Source organism: Danio aesculapii, chromosome 9 (genome assembly GCF_903798145.1).
Source record: "Danio aesculapii chromosome 9, fDanAes4.1, whole genome shotgun sequence".
Classification (NCBI taxonomy): domain Eukaryota; kingdom Metazoa; phylum Chordata; class Actinopteri; order Cypriniformes; family Danionidae; genus Danio; species Danio aesculapii.
The window spans coordinates 55,465,556-55,485,874 of record NC_079443.1 but is presented as its reverse complement, the minus strand read 5'-3'; the positions used below and the strand labels follow the sequence as shown (position 1 = coordinate 55,485,874).

The following is a 20,319-nucleotide window of genomic DNA, read 5'->3' as shown; positions in this document are numbered from 1 at the left end:
TGGTGGCTCGGGCAGCAGACGGCGGATCGATGGCACTGGTGTCTGCGTCATGCCGGGTCACGACTCCCATCTGAAATGCCAACATTTACACTAGCTCAAACCCCAGCAGGCCGTCTGCGCCGCCGCCTCATGATTGTGTGAATCCTCCAGACGCCGCAGCGCTCGTGTTAATGCTACAGGTGCAACAGTTCATCAATATTAGATGAAGCCATCAAAGATAGCATAGCGGACGCTTCACGTATACACTGAAACACATATGATGCACAAGAACCTGAACGTTCTTCTGCAAATAAACTATTTTATACACCAGGCATGTAGAAAGCTTGGTTCTGATTGGCTGATGAGCATACTAAGGTGTTTGGTTATGAGTTTAGAGCACATTACAGCTCCATATCACTCCGGGGAATGATTAGAGTTATATCACAGCTACAACAGTCAGCAATCTCCTCCTGTTGTCTTCTGATGAGGAGATGTGGAGGACATGAGTGCTACACACAGAAGACGCTTGAGGAGGACACACACACAACAGAAGGAGGAGGAGGAGGACACTCGTGTTACACACAGGAGACGCTTGAGGAGGACACACACCTGAATAATACACTCTCAACATATAACATCTCAACATTGGATATATACTGTGTATAGAAAGCTGCTGGCTGACTGAGACCTGTGATTGGCTAGAGGTGTTGAAGCACTGTCCACCTACGTAGCCCAATCTGCTGCTATTGATCCACCATGTAATCCTGACAGTAATCTACAGGTCTGTCTCTGTCAGAATAAGACCAGCGCAGATTGATTGAGGCGTCAGAGACGCGGCGCGGATCTCAGCATCATCACATTGGGTCTAAAACCACCTGCAGAGTTTAAACCGTCCTCATAAAGCTCAGAAACATCTCCTGTTCACGCTGGCTTTGAAGAGATCTCCACACAGAGGCTTATGCAACCTATTTGCATGTGGGAGTTTGGTATTTGAGGCACAAAACCAGATTTAGATGATCTTATATAGCACTTCCTACACACTCCATCCTTATTTGTGTGGCCGGCGCTGACCGAATATGTGTTCAGTGTTTGGAGCTGAGAAAACAGCGTCCAGAAAAAGATGCAGCTTTGAAGAAACGCACAGTGAGTGGAGAAATCCCAGATCTGACACCATAGAGACAGGTTAGTTCAGTCATAATCACGGCCAGACAGAATGTGGGAACAGGTTTGCTATTTCTGCACAGAAGTTAGTAAAGATTTTTAATGATGTTGGGAATGTTTAAAAACTTAAAACATTGAATAAAAAGAATAACTTTTTATAAATATTAGGTTGCATGAACATACTTTTGGCAATACAGAGTTATTTAAATATGTAATAATATGAGGAAAATGCATAAACTGCTAAGTATCAGTTGACAATAACAGAGCTGATGGTCCAGTCGACTCTGTAATGATTTAAAGTTTAACAATAAGTTAATTAACATTTGATCCTGTTGCTATCACATTTCAGCATGATTTCATCACATTTAAGCATGATTTTAGATCAATAATGGATTCGGTTTACTGTAAAATACACATCTGTTGTGTGCATGACTTTGAGTCTTGGTGAAGAGCTGTGTGTATAGACTGAAAGTTCTGGATTTTCAGTTGTCTGTGCAGTATTTGCATGATTATAACTTCGGTTTGCTGATAGTAAAGCACTCATCCTGCTGTTCACATGTTCTCTGATGAGTTATTATTACCCCGAGCAGATGTGCTGTTATATTTAACACTTTCACACACACACCGGCGGATGTACTTCAACTGCAGGTCTCACCAGCACACAGAACATCCATCATGAGGTGAATCTCGCAGATGTGGTTTGGCCTGTTGTGTTCTATATTTAATCTCCTATGTGTGAAATCTGCCTGTTTGCCTCATGATACTACTATTAATGCAGCAGATCGATGTCTGCCTTTAACTAGGTGTAATCAAAACGACAGGAAGTTCAGCTCTTTAAATCATGTCTAGTTGAATCTCACAACTTTGTAATATTTTTTGAGTCAACAAACAAGGATACAGAACATAGTTTCTGATCAGACTGTCCTATGAGTCTGGTTTTGTGTGCTTGTGACACTGTGAAAAAGCCTAAAGACAAAGTATTTCATATTTTCTGAATGATTCAAATATGGATGATTTTAATCTCATGATACTGTAAATACAGTGCCGCTTGTTGGATTCTAGAAGGAAACAAAAGTTAAAATTAACATTACATTGTACAGACGTCTTAACTGAGTGTGTATATATATATATATATATATATATATATATATATATATATATATATATATATATATATATATATATATATATATATATATATATATATATGACTTTTGAAGACAACTTCACATTACAACATGGTAACAGTGAAATGAATGCAGAAAAACTACATTACCCATGGATCATCAGCGGATCATCAAGGGATCATCAGCGGATCATCAATGGATTATCAACGGATAATCAGAGGATCATTAGCGGATCATCAGAGGATCCTCAATGGATCATCAGGGGATAATCAGAGGATCATTAGCGGATCATCAATGGATCATCAATGGATCATCAGTGGATCATCAGAGGATCATCAATGGATCATCAATGGATCATCAGCAGATCATCAGCGGATCATCAGAGGATCCTCAATGGATCATCAGCGGATAATCAGAGGATCATTAGCGGATCATCAGAGGATCCTCAATGGATCATCAGCGGATAATCAGAGGATCATTAGCGGATCATCAATGGATCATCAATGGATCATCAGAGGATCATCAATGGATCGTCAGCGGATCATCAATGGATCATCAGCAGATCATCAGTGGATCATTAGCGGATCATCAGTGGATCATTAGCGGATCATCAGAAGATCATCAATGGATCATCAGCGGATCATCAGCAGATCAGAGGATCAACAATGGATCATCAATGGATCATCAGCGGATCATCAGCAGATCATCAGTAGATCATCAGTGGATCATCAGAGGATCATCAGAAGATCATCACAGGATCATCAGCGGATAATCAGAGGATCATTAGCGGATCATTGGGTTCAGCATAGATTTTTAGTGTGGATCATTAGCGGATCATCAGTGGATCATCAGAGGATCATCAATGGATCATCAGAGGATCATCAATGGATCATCAGCGGATCATCAGAGGATCATCAATGGATCATCAGCGGACCATCAATGGATCATCAGCGGACCATCAGTGGATCATTAGCGGATCATCAGAAGATCATCAATGGATCATCAGCGGATCATCAGAAGATCATCAATGGATCATCAGCAGATCATCAGAGGATCAACAATGGATCATGAATGGATTATCAGCGGATCATCAGCAGATCATCAGTGGATCATCACAGGATCATCAGAAGATCATCAATGGATCATCAGCAGATCATCAGAGGATCATCAGCGGATCACCAGTGGATCATCAGTGGATCATCAGCAGATCAGAGGATCAGCGGATCATCAGTGGATAATCAGAGGATCCTTAGCAGATAAGAGGATCATCAGCGGATCGTCAGCAGATCGTCAGAGGATCATCAGCGGATCGTCAGCGGAGCATCAGCGGATCGTCAGGGGATCATCAGAGGATCATCAGAGGATCATCAGCGGATCATCAGCGGATCGTCAGGGGATCATCAGAGGATCATCAGCGGATCGTCAGCGGATCATCAGAGGATCATCAGAGGATCATCAGCGGATCGTCAGCGGATCATCAGAGGATCATCAGAGGATCATCAGCGGATCGTCAGCGGATCATCAGAGGATCATCAGCGGATCATCAGAGGATCATCAGCGGATCATCAGCGAATCATCAGCGGATCATCAGAGGATCATTAGCAGATAAGAGGATCATCAGACGATCATCAGCGGATCATCAGCGGATCATCAGAGGATCATTAGCAGATAAGAGGATCATCAGAGGATCATCAGCGGATCATCAGCGGATCGTCAGCGGATCGTCAGGGGATCATCAGAGGATCATCAGCGGATCGTCAGCGGATCATCAGCGGATCATCAGAGGATCATTAGCAGATAAGAGGATCATCAGACGATCATCAGCGGATCATCAGCGGATCGTCAGCAAATCGTCAGAGGATCATCAGGGGATCATCAGCGGATCGTCAGCAGATCGTCAGAGGATCATCAGCGGATTGTGAGAGGATCATCAGCGGATCGTCAGCGGATCGTCAGGGGATCATCAGAGGATCATCAGAGGATCATCAGAGAATCGTCAGCGGATCAATAAATGTTAAACCTTTAACCCAGCTGAGGCTTTCTCCATGTTTAACCCAACCCAGATCTGACCACAGCACAGGTGTGTGTGGGACATCGAGGAGAGAGTGTGTGTGTCAGTGTCAGTCTCTCTCTCTCAAACACACACACTCTGGTAATCCGCTGTTCTCCTCCGCATGTGTGTGTGTGTGTGTGTCAGGTGTGATTTATGACAGTGAGCGGCCCGTCTCAGAGGGGGTTTAGCGGAGGAAAGCAGGATTCTCTGAGCGCTCTAAAAGTAGAGCACAAACTTTCTGAGAAACGGGTTTGCAGATATTGTTTGCTCTGGGCTGTGAAGGTGTCGTAGTGTTTGTGGAGGGAGGAAGCTTTCAAACTGGAACAAAAGCTCAACTTCTGAAGCTGCTTCTGCTGCCGCCGCCTCGACTTCACTTTGTTTTCTGCTTCTGCGTTTGATTTTGGACCAGGTTCGGCCCTCCGAAAGAGAATTTAAAATAACAAGGCCTCCATCCTCCACAGACGTGTGTGTGAAAATCTGTCCGTCGTCCCGATGCGAGCGGCGCCCACGCGCTTCTCATGCATGTGTGTGTGTGTGCCAACAAGCAGGAGAACAGGAGAAATGGAGAGCCAGGAGACGGAGTGTCACCATGGCAACAGGAGCGGCACAGCGAGTGCTAAAGTGTTTCGCAGCCGTATATATATATATATATATATATATATGTGTGTGTGTGTGTGTTTGTGTGTATGCGTGTGTGTTTCTGGAGCTGTGAATCCTCTCCCACGACACCCAGCGCTCAAGCTGTCTGCGCACACACACAGAGAAAGATTCAGCCGCATGCTAACCACGCCAAGGCCATGGGTTCGACTCTCAGCAAACGTGTGAATTTCACAGAACGTCCACCTTCAGTTTAACTCGATGTGAACAGTCAGAGAATATCACACTAACCCTAAACACAACAGAAACAGCCCAGTCTGCTCACTCACATATGAGCATAAACTCTGAAAATGTTTAAAGTGTTGTGCTGAAGAGTAACTACACGTCTAACTCAGTTACTCTACTGTTGTGTTGCTCTGGTCTGAGCTTGCATCTCTGTAATCATATATATATTGTGAAATGTCTAAGACCTTTTATAATAAAGCAGATATATACAGCTGAAGACAATTATTGGCCTTCCTGTGAAACTATTATCTTATTTCAAATATTTCCCAATAACGTTTAGCAAAGCAAGGATATTTTCACTGCATTTATATATATATATATATACACAGTTGAAGTCAGCATTATTAGACCCTCCTGATTTGTGTTTTTCTTTTGTAAATATTTCCCAGATGATGTTGAACAGATTCAGGAAATGTTCACAGTATGTCTGATAATATTATTTCTTCTGGAGAAAGTCTTACTTGATTTATTTCGGCTAGAATAAAAGCAGTTTTTAATTGTTTAAACACCATTTTAAGGTCAATATTATTAGCCCCTTTAAGCTATATTTGTTTTCGATTTTTCAATAGTCTACAGAACAAACCATCATTATACAATAACTTGCCTAATTACCCTAACCTGCCTAGTTAACCTAATTAACCTAGTTAAGCCTTTAAATGTCACTTTAAGCTGTATAGAAGTGTCTTGAAGAATATCGAGTCTAACATTATGTGTTATTATCATGACAAAGATAAAAGACATCAGTATCTCTCCGTTTAAACTGCACTTGGGAAATACTCTAAACAGAATCCTTTCAGAGGGCGGATCGCTTTGCCATCAGCTCTAAAAGTGTATTTATACAGAAAGCTGTGTTTTAGAATAGTGTAAGACTCTTTCTCCACTATTTCTGTGCTGCTGAAGAGTAGGAGGCATGAGAATAAAGATCAACACTCTTCAGCAATCAACACTCTACATTTGCATTTCCCAGATTTTATTCATCTGAAGAGATGCTGAATACTGAAGTGAACTACAGTATGACACTTCCTTATCGTACACATCTGCACTCTCACACAAAACAGGAAGATCAATGATACTCAATAAAGGGGGAAACAAAGCAACTGGTGATAGCTGTTCCATCTTGGAGATGCATACCTTCAGCAGTTAATTTAAGAAGCTTACTTCACTCACATTACTAGTGAATGCACAATAAAGCAAATGAATATATAACACTAATATTGTGAGAATGCCTTTCCTCCATCCTGCTTTAGCATGCAGCAGTGCGCTAATGCTACTGTTATAATTATCTCCGCTATTAATCTGCATGTGAACGGCTCTAAAAGTAGTTCTGTGGGTCGAGAGACGTCATTATCCTCCGTGCTCGGAGTTATTTATAATCCCAAGCGTTCCTCAAACTGTCGTCCGTGTATTAATGTTCCAGCGTTCGTTTAAAGCCCTTAATGCAATTAAAGCAGCGAAAGTGAAGCGCAGCGCTAATGAGCGAGTGATCATCAACACACAACCACAAGAACAGCTCTGGCTGGAGAGATTCATCATATTCAGACTCTTTATTATCATCACTGCGACAAAATCTGGATATGCTTACGGTGGAGATCACACTGCTTTGACATTTAGACATCCTGTACACACACACACACACACACACACACACACACACATATACACACACGAGCATCAGAGTTGGCATGTTCTGAAAGCGTATGATCTGAAACCCAAACCCGTGACTTTTCAGACAGTGTCCGTGTTCTGCAGATGTTTCCTAAGGCGAGGATCTAAAGCTGCTCTCATTAAGCACACAGTTGGGGAACTGTTATTATTAGCATGTGTGAAAACCCAACAGACATAGAAGCGTTTAGCATGTTGTGGTGCGTTTGCCTTGGGCTGATCCAGAATCAGAAGAAAGAGGTGTCAGAGGAGAAGGCTCCGGCCAGCCTGAACTCTTCCCGCATCAGCACACAGAAGAGTCTCTGCGGCAGGGCTTTAGAGTACGGTGCAGGCCGGGGAACACATGTGCGCAGGAGAATCTCCCGGCCAGCAGGGGGCGGAAAATCTGGAAAGGCTTTTCTGTCATCAGAGCCTCCAGAACGGGGCGTTTCCTCCTCCATCGGAGCCAACAGAGCAGCCTGAACACAGCAGAACACACACCAGTCAACACAAACACTCCTAAAGCTGATTTACACCAGTCAAATGCTTCAACGTTGACGAACTTTGCTTGCTAAAGTGTTTACTTCAGTTAATACTAAAGATTACTTTAGTGTAACCTGCATTGTTTATGCACGCTATTATGATGCATTTTCTTTGATCTGATCACAAGTGGTACATATAAAGCTGATACCAAAACGATACGATACATTAAAGATACATTTGAAGCAGATACCGAAACGATACGATACATTAAACATGCATATGAAGCTGATACAAAACGATACTATACACTAAAGATACTTAAAAAGCTGATACAAAACGATACGATACATTAAAGATACATAAAAAGCTGATACGATACATTAGATGCATATAAAGCTGATACAAAATGATACGATACATTAAAGATACATTTGAAGCAGATACCGAAACGATACGATACATTAAACATACATATGAAACTGATACAAAACGATACGATACATTAAAGATACTTAAAAAGCTGATACAAAACGATACGATACATTAAAGATACATAAAAAGCTGATACGATACATTAGATGCATATAAAGCTGATACAAAATGATACGATACATTAAAGATAAATTTGAAGCAGATACCGAAACGATACGATACATTAAACATACATATGAAGCTGATACAAAACAATACTATACACTAAAGATACTTAAAAAGCTGATACAAAACGATACGATACATTAAAGATACTTAAAAAGCTGATACGATACATTAGATGCATATAAAGCTGATACGATACATTAAAGATACTTAAAAAGCTGATACGATACATTAAAGATACTTAAAATGCTGATACGATACATTAAAGATACTTAAAATGCTGATACGATACATTAAAGATACTTAAAAAACTGATACGATATATTAGATACATATAAAGCCGATACAAAACGATACTATATATTAGATACATATAAAGCTGATACAAAATGATACGATACACTAAAGATACATATGAAGCTGAAACAAAACGATACAATAAATACATATATAGCTGATACAAAACGATACGATACATTAAAGATACATATGAAGCTGATACAAAACGATACGATACATTAGATACATATAAAGCTGATACAAAACGATACGATACATTAGATACATATAAAGCTGATACAAAACGATACAATAAAGATACATATGAAGCTGATACGATACATTAAAGATACATATAAAGCTGATATAAAACGATACGATACGATACATTAAAGATACATAGGAAGCTGATACAAAACGATAGATTGAACATACCTAAAAAAAAGATACCGAAATTGTACAATAGATACGTATGACGATACCGAAGTGATAAATTATAGATACCTATGAAGCGAATCCAAAATGATAAAATACATTAAACATACTGATATTGAAACGATACATTATATCTACCTATGAAGCTGATTTTGAAATGATACGATACATTAAATATACATATTAAGATACCCAAATGTTACGATACATTAAAGATACATTTGAAGCAGATACCGAAACAATACAATACATTAAATAGACTTAAGATAACCTAATGATACGATACATTAATGATACATATTAAGCAGATAGCATGACTATATGATACCTTAAATATGCATAAAGCATAGTGCATACCTGTGATCTAATCAACCCAAACACATCTCAATACCAGTGTAAACAGTACCTATTTTCCTTTTAGAGCTGCTTTTACAGGAGTTTGCCTCAAATGTGAGTTTGAGATGCTGATTATAATGCTGTATTTTCTGTGAACCTGCTTAAAAAATAATCATTTGATTCTATAGAGGGAACTAGTAAAGTAAGTGTGAATTAAAGGGCGCCTATGATAAAAATCATCATCTGTAAGCTGTTTATACAGTACTGTGCACAGGTATAGCGTGTCCACAGTCATACTGGAGTGATAGAAACACAATAAGTCTCTTTTTTTAATTTTCAGATGTTAAAATAGGATCCAAATCTCTCCCTTATTGAGGCCGACCACAGCGTGACCTAGGAGTGCGGTTTCCCCGTCCACTGAACTGGTTGGTGTTTTGAGCTGAAACTCTACAGACACATTCTGGAGACACATAAGACTGATCTTACATCTTATAAATAGGTGCCCTTTAACATCTTCTATGCAGTGTTTACAGAATTGACACCATCACATGAACATGTCTGTCTTTTAGCAGAGAGACAAACACTTCTCAATAAACACTGCAGGAGTCAAGCAACTGGACACAATCTATTTTTCCACACGGGAACAATTTCCACTAATTGCAGAGCTGATTGCTAATTAGTGACTGTCTGTTCACATCCCAGAGACTGAACGCAGCTGAGAGAACATGCTTGGTGGATTCTGATCAAACTACAGCAGAAGATCACTCCTCATGACGGCAGTGAAGCTACTCAGGGCTATCACAGGGAGATTATAGTGGAACATCACTGTGTTTCTCAAAGTGAGCGTGTGGGGGGGACAGGCACAACAGGGTGGGGGGGGAAGGCTGCAGGGCATCAGCAAAAAAATGAGCAGAATAAAGTAAACAGCGAATGAAAATAGGCAAACTATTCACTGTAGGACTGGGCTATTGATAGAATTGACTAGACTGCAGCTCTGCACAGGAAGTGTGGCCAGAGGAGAAATGGTGGTGCCCAACTGAGCCTGCTTTCTCTTCTAGTTTTTTCCTTCACTTTGGTCAACTGGTGAAGTTTGTTCCTCCACTGGCTTGCTTGGTTTGGGACCTGTGGAGCTGCACATGGATGGATTTGCTTCAACTCTGAAATCTGGACTGACACAGGTTCAGTTTACTAGAGCTTCTGAGTTCAGCTGCTCTGACACAGTCTACATTGTAAAAGTGCTGGAGAAATACAGATGAGCTGAACTGAAATCCCAAACAGGCTTATCAAAGCTGTGATTGTTGTGAACATGCTCTCAATGAAACACAGTGTGATATGTAAATCTCCTCCTGAAGGCCAGAGGGCACTCTTACTGATACACACGAACCTGTGCAAACACACATGCAGAATCCCAGGAGAAACCCAGCGGGAAACAGCTGCTGAACAACAGAAGAGTTCACTGCTTCTGTAGATTAAATAAACAGGCGAGTATGGAAGAGTCTCACTGAAGGACTGTAGTTTGAGCTGAGTTAGGAGTAAAACACGTTATTATACACCACTTGGCGGAAGTCTTGTGGTCGATCCCAGTTGTAAGAGCTACAAATAATAACGTGACTTCTAGTTGATCATATGTTAAAGTGTCAGAAGGTGGATTTCTCGACTGAATCATCTGTTGATCTGCATCTCAATCATCACCAATACTGCAGAAGACCTACTGGAACCCACATGGACAAGGATTCTCATAGAAATCAGTCAAGTTTGGTGAAGGAGAAATTATGGTTTGGGGTTCATTCAGTATGGGGGCGTGCGAGAGATCTGCAGAGTGGATGATCAACATCAACAGCCTGAGGTATCAAGACATTTGTGCTGCCCATTACATTACAAACCACAGGAGAGGGACAATTCTCCAGCAGGATAGCGCTCCTTCTCATACTTCAGCCTTCACATCAAAGCTCCTGAAAGCAGAGAAGGTCAAGCTGCTCCAGGATTGACCAGCCCAGTCACCAGACATGAACATTATTGAGCACGTCAGGGGTAAGATGAAGGAGGAGGCGTTGAAGATGAACACAAAGACTCTTGATGAACTCTGGGAGTCCTGCAAGAAGGCTTTCTTCACCATTCCAGATGACTTTATTAATCAGTGATTTGAGTCATGTCAGAGATGTATGGATGCAGTCCTCCAAGCTCATGATGGAGTCAGACACAATATTCATTCTGTTTCCACTGCAGCATGAGCACATATTCTATACTGGACATTATTGAAGGTTCAGTGAGCAGACTTTAGTCTAAGCAGAGTCAGACCGCACTGTCCTAATCAAATCAGTCAACATCAAGACATGATCAGATTATATTGTGCTCAAATAAGCCTCATCTAGAGGCCTTTACCTTTCATACAACACACTTCTGATACCAGATCATCAACTAGAAGTCCAGTTATTATTAGCTGTTCCTAAAACTTGGATAGGCAACAACACTTTTGTCAGGTAGTGTATGTTGTTCAGTTTTGCTACAGCTTTAGTTCATTGAAGTGATGCAAACAGCTGTTATTATCACATGACGATTATCTCCATGTCATTAACCACAGATTAACCTGAATTTTAATTTAAAACCCTTTATTGCATGGCTCTGTAGTAAACTGTACTCAATCTAAACAAATGCGCAAGAGGTTTATTCCACTTTTCATAATCTTCACACAAAAACACGAGTAACTGTTGCTGCAGGAGCTGCTGGAGGAAGATACAGGCCTCTTTCACAGTTTTCAATGTCCAATTTTACACACTTGCAGACATCTACATAGTTCATACTACACTACTGTATATCAGATGCTACTTGTTATTGTATTGTTTAGTACTATAGCTTAGTATTCTAAGGGAACATGTTTACATGTTTGCCCCAAGCCCAACATCACAGTGTCATGTTAAACCTAAAATGACCAGATCACTTCAGTTTAGTCCCTTATTATCAGCGGTCACCACAGCAGAATGAACCACCAACTATTCCAGCATATGTTTACGCAGCAGATGCCGTTCCAGGTGCAACCCAGTACTGGGAAACATATTTATTTCAATGGTTAATTAGCATTATTTAGTAACGAATGATTATGGAAGCAACACAATTACGTTTTCAAGCACTTGATCCAAAACCCAAGCACTTTTCAAAGCCTGAAAACACTAGATTATAGCATCTCCAGCAGCTGTACCAACCCTGAAGAGAAGCAGCCATGTGAAATACACATTTATTTTTGCATATATATACTCAAACACAGGGGTCAGACTGTTTTATCTCTATAAAGGGGCGTTGAGGAAGAAAGTTTGAGAAGCACTGCAGTAACCAGAGCTGCACAATACTGGAAGAACATGTCATGATGTGGCTGAGTGTTGCGATAATGATATTTCTTATGCTATAACTAACTTTATAACCACTGCATCCCAAATGACACACAATACACTCATACACTCATGTAGAGTTTAGTGTTGTGTCAAAAGATTCGGCTCTCATTTAATCAGCAGTAATAAGAAGTATTTATATTTGTAATGATCATACTAAAATAAACAGGTCATATGTACTTTTCTGAGCTAATTAAATCTAAAAACAAACATTGCAGACTTTAAAGGTGCTGTATGTGAGTGTTTGACTCTTCTGCATCATAAAAACAGCATCATAAGCGTGCAGATATTCAGAAACATGCTCAGAAACACAATGCTGAAGTCAGATATTCTGCTGTGAGCATGTGTGGTAAGTGCTGGAGCTCTGTCTTTGTTTTGGTCTGTTGCTTTTATTTAGAGCATGGTTTAATCAGCCTTTAGGCTCGAGACTTGCTCCTGTCAGTCCTCAATCTGGCAACCTGCGCTTGCGTGTGTTTTGATCCAGGAATGCAATACCTAGTTCAACCTCTGGGTGATAAACTCACATACTGCACCTTTAAAACCCCACGAGTGACTGAACACCACGTGATGAACTGGTAAAACACCACAAGTTCATCACAACAACACCTCTAGCTCCAGCGAACAGCAGCTGCTGGAGAGGCGGGGCTCAAGACAGTGAAGGCCACATCTGATTGGTCAAAATTGGATAATCTATTTATTAATTATTTAATTTGTTGCACGTTTCTATGATATGGATATATTGAATATATAATTATCACCACAACGGTAATCTGAGGATATATTGTGCAGCCCTAGCAGTGACACAACTACACATGAGCTGAGATGACTGACACACACACACACACACTCGGTCTACAGCACAACACAACAAACCTCCATGTCCACCAGGAAGCCCTACATGAAGCAGAGAGCAGCAGTTAGAGACAGACGCACCACAATAACACACATTCAGCTCTGCTCTGGGTTACAGACACACACACATCTCTGACTATAGTGTCAGATGTTTACCTCATCGCTGGAGTCGGCCAACTGGACAAGAGTGACAGACAAACGGAGTCAGCAGAGAAAACACACACACGTACGCGCACACACACACACACACACACGAAGAAGAAAAGAAGAGAAAACACAAGGCCAGATCAGAGTATCTGTGAGGACTCAGACATGCTGGAGCATGCAGAGACTGAGCAGCAGGAGACAACCTCTCACACACACACACACGCATACATGCATGCACACAAATATAAACATACACACATGTACGGACCAACATAAACACACAAATATGAACATACACATGCACACACACCCATTCAGTGACACAAACAGACACACGCACAAAAACACACATATATAAAGGTACACACAAACGCAAGCACGCGCGCACACACGCACGCACACACACACACACACACACACACACACACACACACACACACACACACACACACACACACACACACACACACACACACACACACACACACACATACACATACACACACACACACACAGGCACCAATATAAGCAAACAACCAGACACAAACCCACACACAATGCGCGCACACACAAACAAGCACACAAATAAACACACACAAACAAATACAGGCACACAAACATGCCAACACACACACACTCACACACTCGCACACACACAGCTCCACGCGCTCCGCTTTTCTCCAGGAATCTTAGCTCATTTGAGTCCCTGATTTCAGATGATTTACATGGGGATGCTGGAATAATTATTGCCTTTCTATTTGCAGCCTGGCAACACACAGTCTATAATTTAGCCTGCGCACACACACACACACACACACACACACACACACACACACACACACACACACACACACACAGACGGTAGCGGGGGGGTAATTGAGGCAGAGTTTCAGGCAAACAGTCTGCATTTCCAGCAGTTGTGTGTTCAGGAAAGCTGCTGTGTTCCCTCAGATCAGACGTTCAGCCTGTTTGACTGTAAAGCGCTGCACATTACACTTTACACTGGGACCATTAAACACAAGTGCACCCTGGGAATGATGAAGACGACACCAGCGGACGGGAGTAATGTTCTGAACTAATGTTGCTGAAGCTGCAGATGAATTATGGGAACAGGCTTCTGATGGACACAAGCGCACTACAGTCCACCTCAGACTGAAAACTAATAACCCTTTACTTGAAGAGGTGTTCATGAAACCTTTATAATCATGATATGACATGTTATGAATGTAAATAATATGAACATAACCTGTCATAAATATGATTGTCATGAGGACATTTTATATACTCACTGGCCACTTTATTAGGTACACCTTTGGACCCCCTTTTGCTTTCAGAACTTCATGTCAGAGATTCAACAAGCTACTGGAAATATTCCTCAGAGATTTTGCTCCATATTGACATGATAGCATCACACAGTTGCTGCAGATTTGTCGGCTGCACATCCATGATGCCAATCTCCCGTTCCACCACATCCCAAAGGTGCTCTATTGGATTGAGCTCTGGTGGCTGTGGAGGCCATTTGAGTACAGTGAACTCATAAAGGGATGGACATGGTCAGCAACAATACTCAGGTAGGCTGTGGTGTTGACACCATGCTCAATTGGTACTAATGGACCCAAAGTGTGCCAAGAAAATCTCCCCCACACCATTACACCACCACCAGCAGCCTGAACTGCTGATACAAGGCAGGATGGATCCATGCTTTCATGTTGTTGAGGCTGAATTCTGACCCGACCATCTGAATGAGCAGTTGGACAGGTGTACCTAATAAAGTGGCCGGTGAATGTATGTCATGAATTTTATAGCAGCATCGTTAATATTTTGTTGGCCTCATCTACAGTGCTACAAGCTGAATTTATCATTAAAATATCATTAAATATATTAATGAAGCTCGTATGAAATGATCTGACAGTGTAACAACACTTTTAATAAGACATTTCAATGACCAACACAGAAATCCTGAATATTCATGACACAATGATAATGCCTCATGGCAATCATGTTGATGACAGATTTATGACAAGTTTGGTTTAGTCTGTAATGCCAAGTTGTCATGACAACGACAAAAACAGGTAGTGATGTATTTGTTTATGTCAAGTTGTCACAACAGACAACGACTACGTACTACGTTTACCTGGACATCAGTAATGGAACGATGTTTTCATCGAGTCACCACGATATCCACATTTCCTCTGGAGTTAAGTAATTTCGGGTGTTTCATTGTTAATTTGTCGTCTTTAACTGCAGTTCGACATTTTTACTTTTATTCAGGAACATTACATGCATGCCCCCCTGACAAGCGAGGTATTGGAGTTTGATCCTACACGCCGTATGGTAAAATAACCTCAGCATTTTGCGATGCAGGTGTGTGTGGTCGTCACTGACTCTATAGGTGCAGATACTAGTGTCAGACAGCCGTGTGTGTGTGTGTATAGACTATCCTGTCGCGAAATCCAGTAAAAAAGTCCTGCATGACGGTAAGTTTGATTGCAGTGTTTACATGTCTGCATACTCCACATGTCTTAATCTGATTGCTGTTTAGTTTGATTATGACTGAGTCGGATTAAGTAAATCATAAACCGCTGTTTACATGCTAGACTCTTAATCAGAGTATTGTCTTAATCATATTAATATCAGAGTATTGGTGTCCATGTAAACGTACTCAATGTCATCTTTGCATTAAAGAGTGAATAGCACTTAATAACAGCTGTCATAAGCATGCATAAACTCTCATTCACACACTCATGTGTCATATCATGATTATAAAGGTTTAATGACAGTCTTATAAACACTTAAAATAATTCACGTTATTTATTTTGTGTAACAGTGAAGAACCCCTGAAGGAAGCGCTGACGTTTCTCAAAGGATAAACTGAGTAACACAACTATTCTGTGGAAAATAAAATTGCTATTATAAATACTGAAGGTGTTGGATGACTTTAGAGTCTGGATGGAGACTCTACTGGGGGATGGATGGACACTCAGAGTATATAGATGATTAAGTTACTGCTGTATTTTAATATTAGTAGGCTTTTCTCCTTTTTTGTCTCTCAAATTTATTTATTTATTATTATTATTATTATTATTATTATTATTATTATTATTATTATTATTATTATTATGATCATTATTATTAATATTATTATTGTTGTTGTTGTTAATATTATTATTATTATCACCATTATTATTATTAATATTATCATTATTATTATTATTATTATCACCATTATTATTATTATTATTATTATTATTATTATTATTATTATCATCATTATTAATATTCTTATTATTATTATTATCATCATTAATATTATTATTATTGTTGTTGTTATTAATATTATTATTATTATCACCATTATTATTATTATTATTATTATTATTATTATCATCATTATTAATATTATTATTATTATCATCATTATAATTAATATTATTATTATTATCACCATTATTATTATTAATATTATCATTATTATTATTATCACCATTATTATTATTATTATTATTATTATCATCATTATTAATATTATTATTATTATCATCATTATAATTAATATTATTATTGTTGTTGTTATTAATATTATTATTATTATCACCATTATTATTATTAACATTATCATTATTATTATTATTATCACCATTATTATTATTATTATTATTATTATTATTATTATTATCACCATTATTATTATTATTATTATTATTATTATTATTATTATTGTTATCACCATTATTATTATTATTATTAATTACTATTATTTTTTTTCTCTCCCTCAAGAGGTGGGAGAGGAAAGGATCGGGGGGAGGGCGGGAGAGCGTGGTGACTGTGGAGTATTCGCGCTGATGATGATAATAATCCACTGGCCGGTCTAACAATGAATGAATAAATAAAATAAAAACTCCTACTTCCATATACTTCCATGTACTACACTCGCAGGGTAAGTGTGAGGTGGGCATAGCAGCCTGGACATTGCACTGGACTGATCCATGCTGCATGCCATACTTTAATGCATCACAAAGCAACTGACAAACACTATATACACCTCAGGGCTGATCATAACTTCATAACTTCCACCTAATTATTGTTAAAGCTGCTGTTGTTGCACTATTATTATTTTATTATTTTAATTATTATTATGATTGTTGTTGTTGCTATCGGTGTGGGTGTGTTTTAGTTATCGCGTTTTCCTGCCCACCTCTTGATCTGTTATTATTATCACTATTGTTATTAATAATTCATCATATTGTTAGTTAAATTCCTCTTTTTAATGTTACTCTTTACTCTGGGTTTTCATCATTGCTATATTATCATTATTATAGTAATGTTTCTTCTTATTATTCTCATTGTTTTGTTTGCAGCACTTTATTTTTCTACTTTTCTTCTACTCTTCCTCTTCCATTTCAGTTTGTTTTTCTTTTTCTTCTCTTCTTCTATTCCCTCTTCTTCTACTTACTATTTTTATTATTATTATCATCATTATTATTATTATTATCATCATTATCTGTCCTCTTCCTGATTTCCCAATCTCCCCTCACTTTTATCAATAATAGTATTACTTTCACTTCTGTTACCATTATCATTACTATCCTGACTGTCCTCCTGTTATCTCCTCATTATCATTATTACAAGCATTTCTACCATTGTCATTATTCAGGTTGCTGTAGTTGTAGTAACGATTGTAGTTGTAGTTGGAATTGTTGAAGTAGTAGTTGTAGTAGTCTCTGTCGTTGGTATAGTGTTATCAGAAGTAGTAAAGGTGTTGTTGTGGTAGTAGTAGGTGTAGTAGTATCAAAAGTAGTAGATGTTGTTGATGTGGATGTTGTAGTAGCAGTGATTGCTGTAGTAGTATCAGTAGTAGTAGTAGCAGACGTTGTAGTAGTAGTAGTAGTTGTGGTTGTGGCTGTAGCAGCAGTAGTTGTAATATTAGTAATTTTCTGCAGTAGTAGTTGGTGTAGTACTTGTGATATATTATTATTGTTGTGGTCAGCTATTGTTACTGTTGTCCTTTCTTTTTACTGTCATCATTACTATCATACAGAACAAGCATAGTTGTCACTCTTAACCACTGACTGCTTTCTTTAGATCTGTTTTATTTAGATCTGTGATGCTTCATTCATTGACTGTTATTGTCCCTCATGTGTGTACTCTGACCTGTCCACATATATCCACACACCTGCCAGTACCTGACTGCAGTGTTGTTGTTCTTTGCTATTTTTGTTGATGTTTCATTGTCTTTGTCTTTGTCTTTGTCTGATCCTAAGTTGTGAACCTTTTTACATATTCTAATACAAAAGTAAAAAAACGAGGGTTAGTAGGGTTTGATTTGCTTGATTCGTATGTTGAATTGTTATAGAATTCATTTACATACAGTATTATCTGATTAAATGGATATTCAGTATTAATTAATCACACAGCTATCTTAACCTGCAGGGACAAAAGTCAACAGAAAACAGCGAAACACTGATGTCTGATCAGATTTACAGTCAAATATATTGATTTAAATTGATTTCACAGGTAAATGTGGTGAGCTCGAAGTGTGTGATGAAGTGCTCGCGACACTAACTAACTAGAACCCAAGAGCACCGGCTGGACGGACAGACAGACGGACGGGCTTCAGATGCGTTCATCTTTTGTTAAACACATCTCATCTCTCTCTCTTTTGTGTTTAATTAGCTGTGTGTGTGTGTGTGTGTGTGTGTGTGTGTGTGTGTGTGTGTGTGTGTGTGTGTGTGTGTGTGTGTGTGTGTGTGCGTGGCTGTAAATGAAAGTAAGATATCTGCTGCAGTTCATTAATTCAGCTGATGATGAGCAACAGTAGAGCGGCTCCTGCACACTCGGACTCTGTGTGTGTTGATGAAGCTGTGCAGAGCATTATCACTGACTAACAGCTTTATATAGCTCTGCACTCTGATTGGCCAATCACAGACATGTTATAGGTTCAGGGTTTGTGACCAGACAAAGAGAATCTGGCTGCGTCCGAAATCGCCGACTACTCAGTGTGCACTACATTGGAATGTACTACTCTCCCGTTAGTAAAGTGTGAATGGACTCATGATCACATGACCTCCCCGCGTCACTTGCGTCGCTTCTCTTGCGGTGCATTATGGGATAGCGTAGCGTCCATCAGACGCACACAACAGAATCTCCCTGGAGGCACCAGGTCATGAGTGTGATGAGTGTGTGTGTGAGAGAATTAGAATGCGTGTGTGTGTGTGTGTGTGTGTGTGTGTGTGTGTGTGTGTGTGTGTGTGTGTGTGTGTGTGTGTGTGAGAGAGAAAGAGTGAGTGCACGTGAGATTGTTTGTATGCGAGTGTGCGAGTCTGTGTTCATGGGAGTGTGTGTGTGTGTGTGTGTGTGTGTGTGTGTGTGTGTGTGTGTGTGTGTGTGTGTGTGTGTGTGTGTGTGTGTGTGTGTTTACCCGCTGAGAGCTGACGAACAGCTTGTGTATGATGTTTCCAGCAGGACCTCGACCAGCACCGCTCACACACACCTCAGGCTCCTCCAGCAGACTGCTCACAAACCTGCACACACACCGACAGCAGATCATCACACACACACACACACACACACTACAGAGCAGGACTGGATATATTCAAGTGTCTCACACACCGAGAAATGAGGAAACATGCAGAATGTGTGTGTGTGTGTGTATGTGTGTGTGTGTGTGTGTGTGTGTGTGTATGAGAAAGAGTGTGAAATCAGCCTGTTCATACAAACGCGCACACACACTCACACACACATGCAAGCTCGCTCTCACTCACATCGACACACATGCAAAAACACACTCTCTTACACACACACACACACACACACACACACACACTCAGCTGTGAGTGCTCCTGCGGGCAGCTCCAGGTCCCCTCTTAATGAGGCTGTGTGTGTGTGTGTGTGTGTGTGTGTGTGTGTGTGTGTGTGTGTGTGTGTGTGTGTGTTGGACTGCTGTGGCCCCGAGCGGCCCCTGGGG

At 39.9% G+C, this 20,319-nt stretch overlaps 1 protein-coding gene across 1 annotated transcript in view; it reads right to left on the bottom strand.

Moving 5' to 3' along the window:
- Positions 1-6,731: 6,731 nt before the first annotated feature.
- rab3gap1 (RAB3 GTPase activating protein subunit 1) overlaps positions 6,732-20,319 on the bottom strand; it is a 58,425-nt gene continuing 44,837 nt past the window's right edge. Inside the window, exons 23-24 of the mRNA XM_056466031.1 lie at positions 19,774-19,876; positions 6,732-7,322 (exon numbers count right to left, since the gene is read on the bottom strand). Coding sequence (XP_056322006.1) covers positions 7,092-7,322; positions 19,774-19,876 — 334 coding nt within the window. The 3' untranslated portion in view covers positions 6,732-7,091. The remainder of the gene's footprint in view (positions 7,323-19,773; positions 19,877-20,319) is intronic.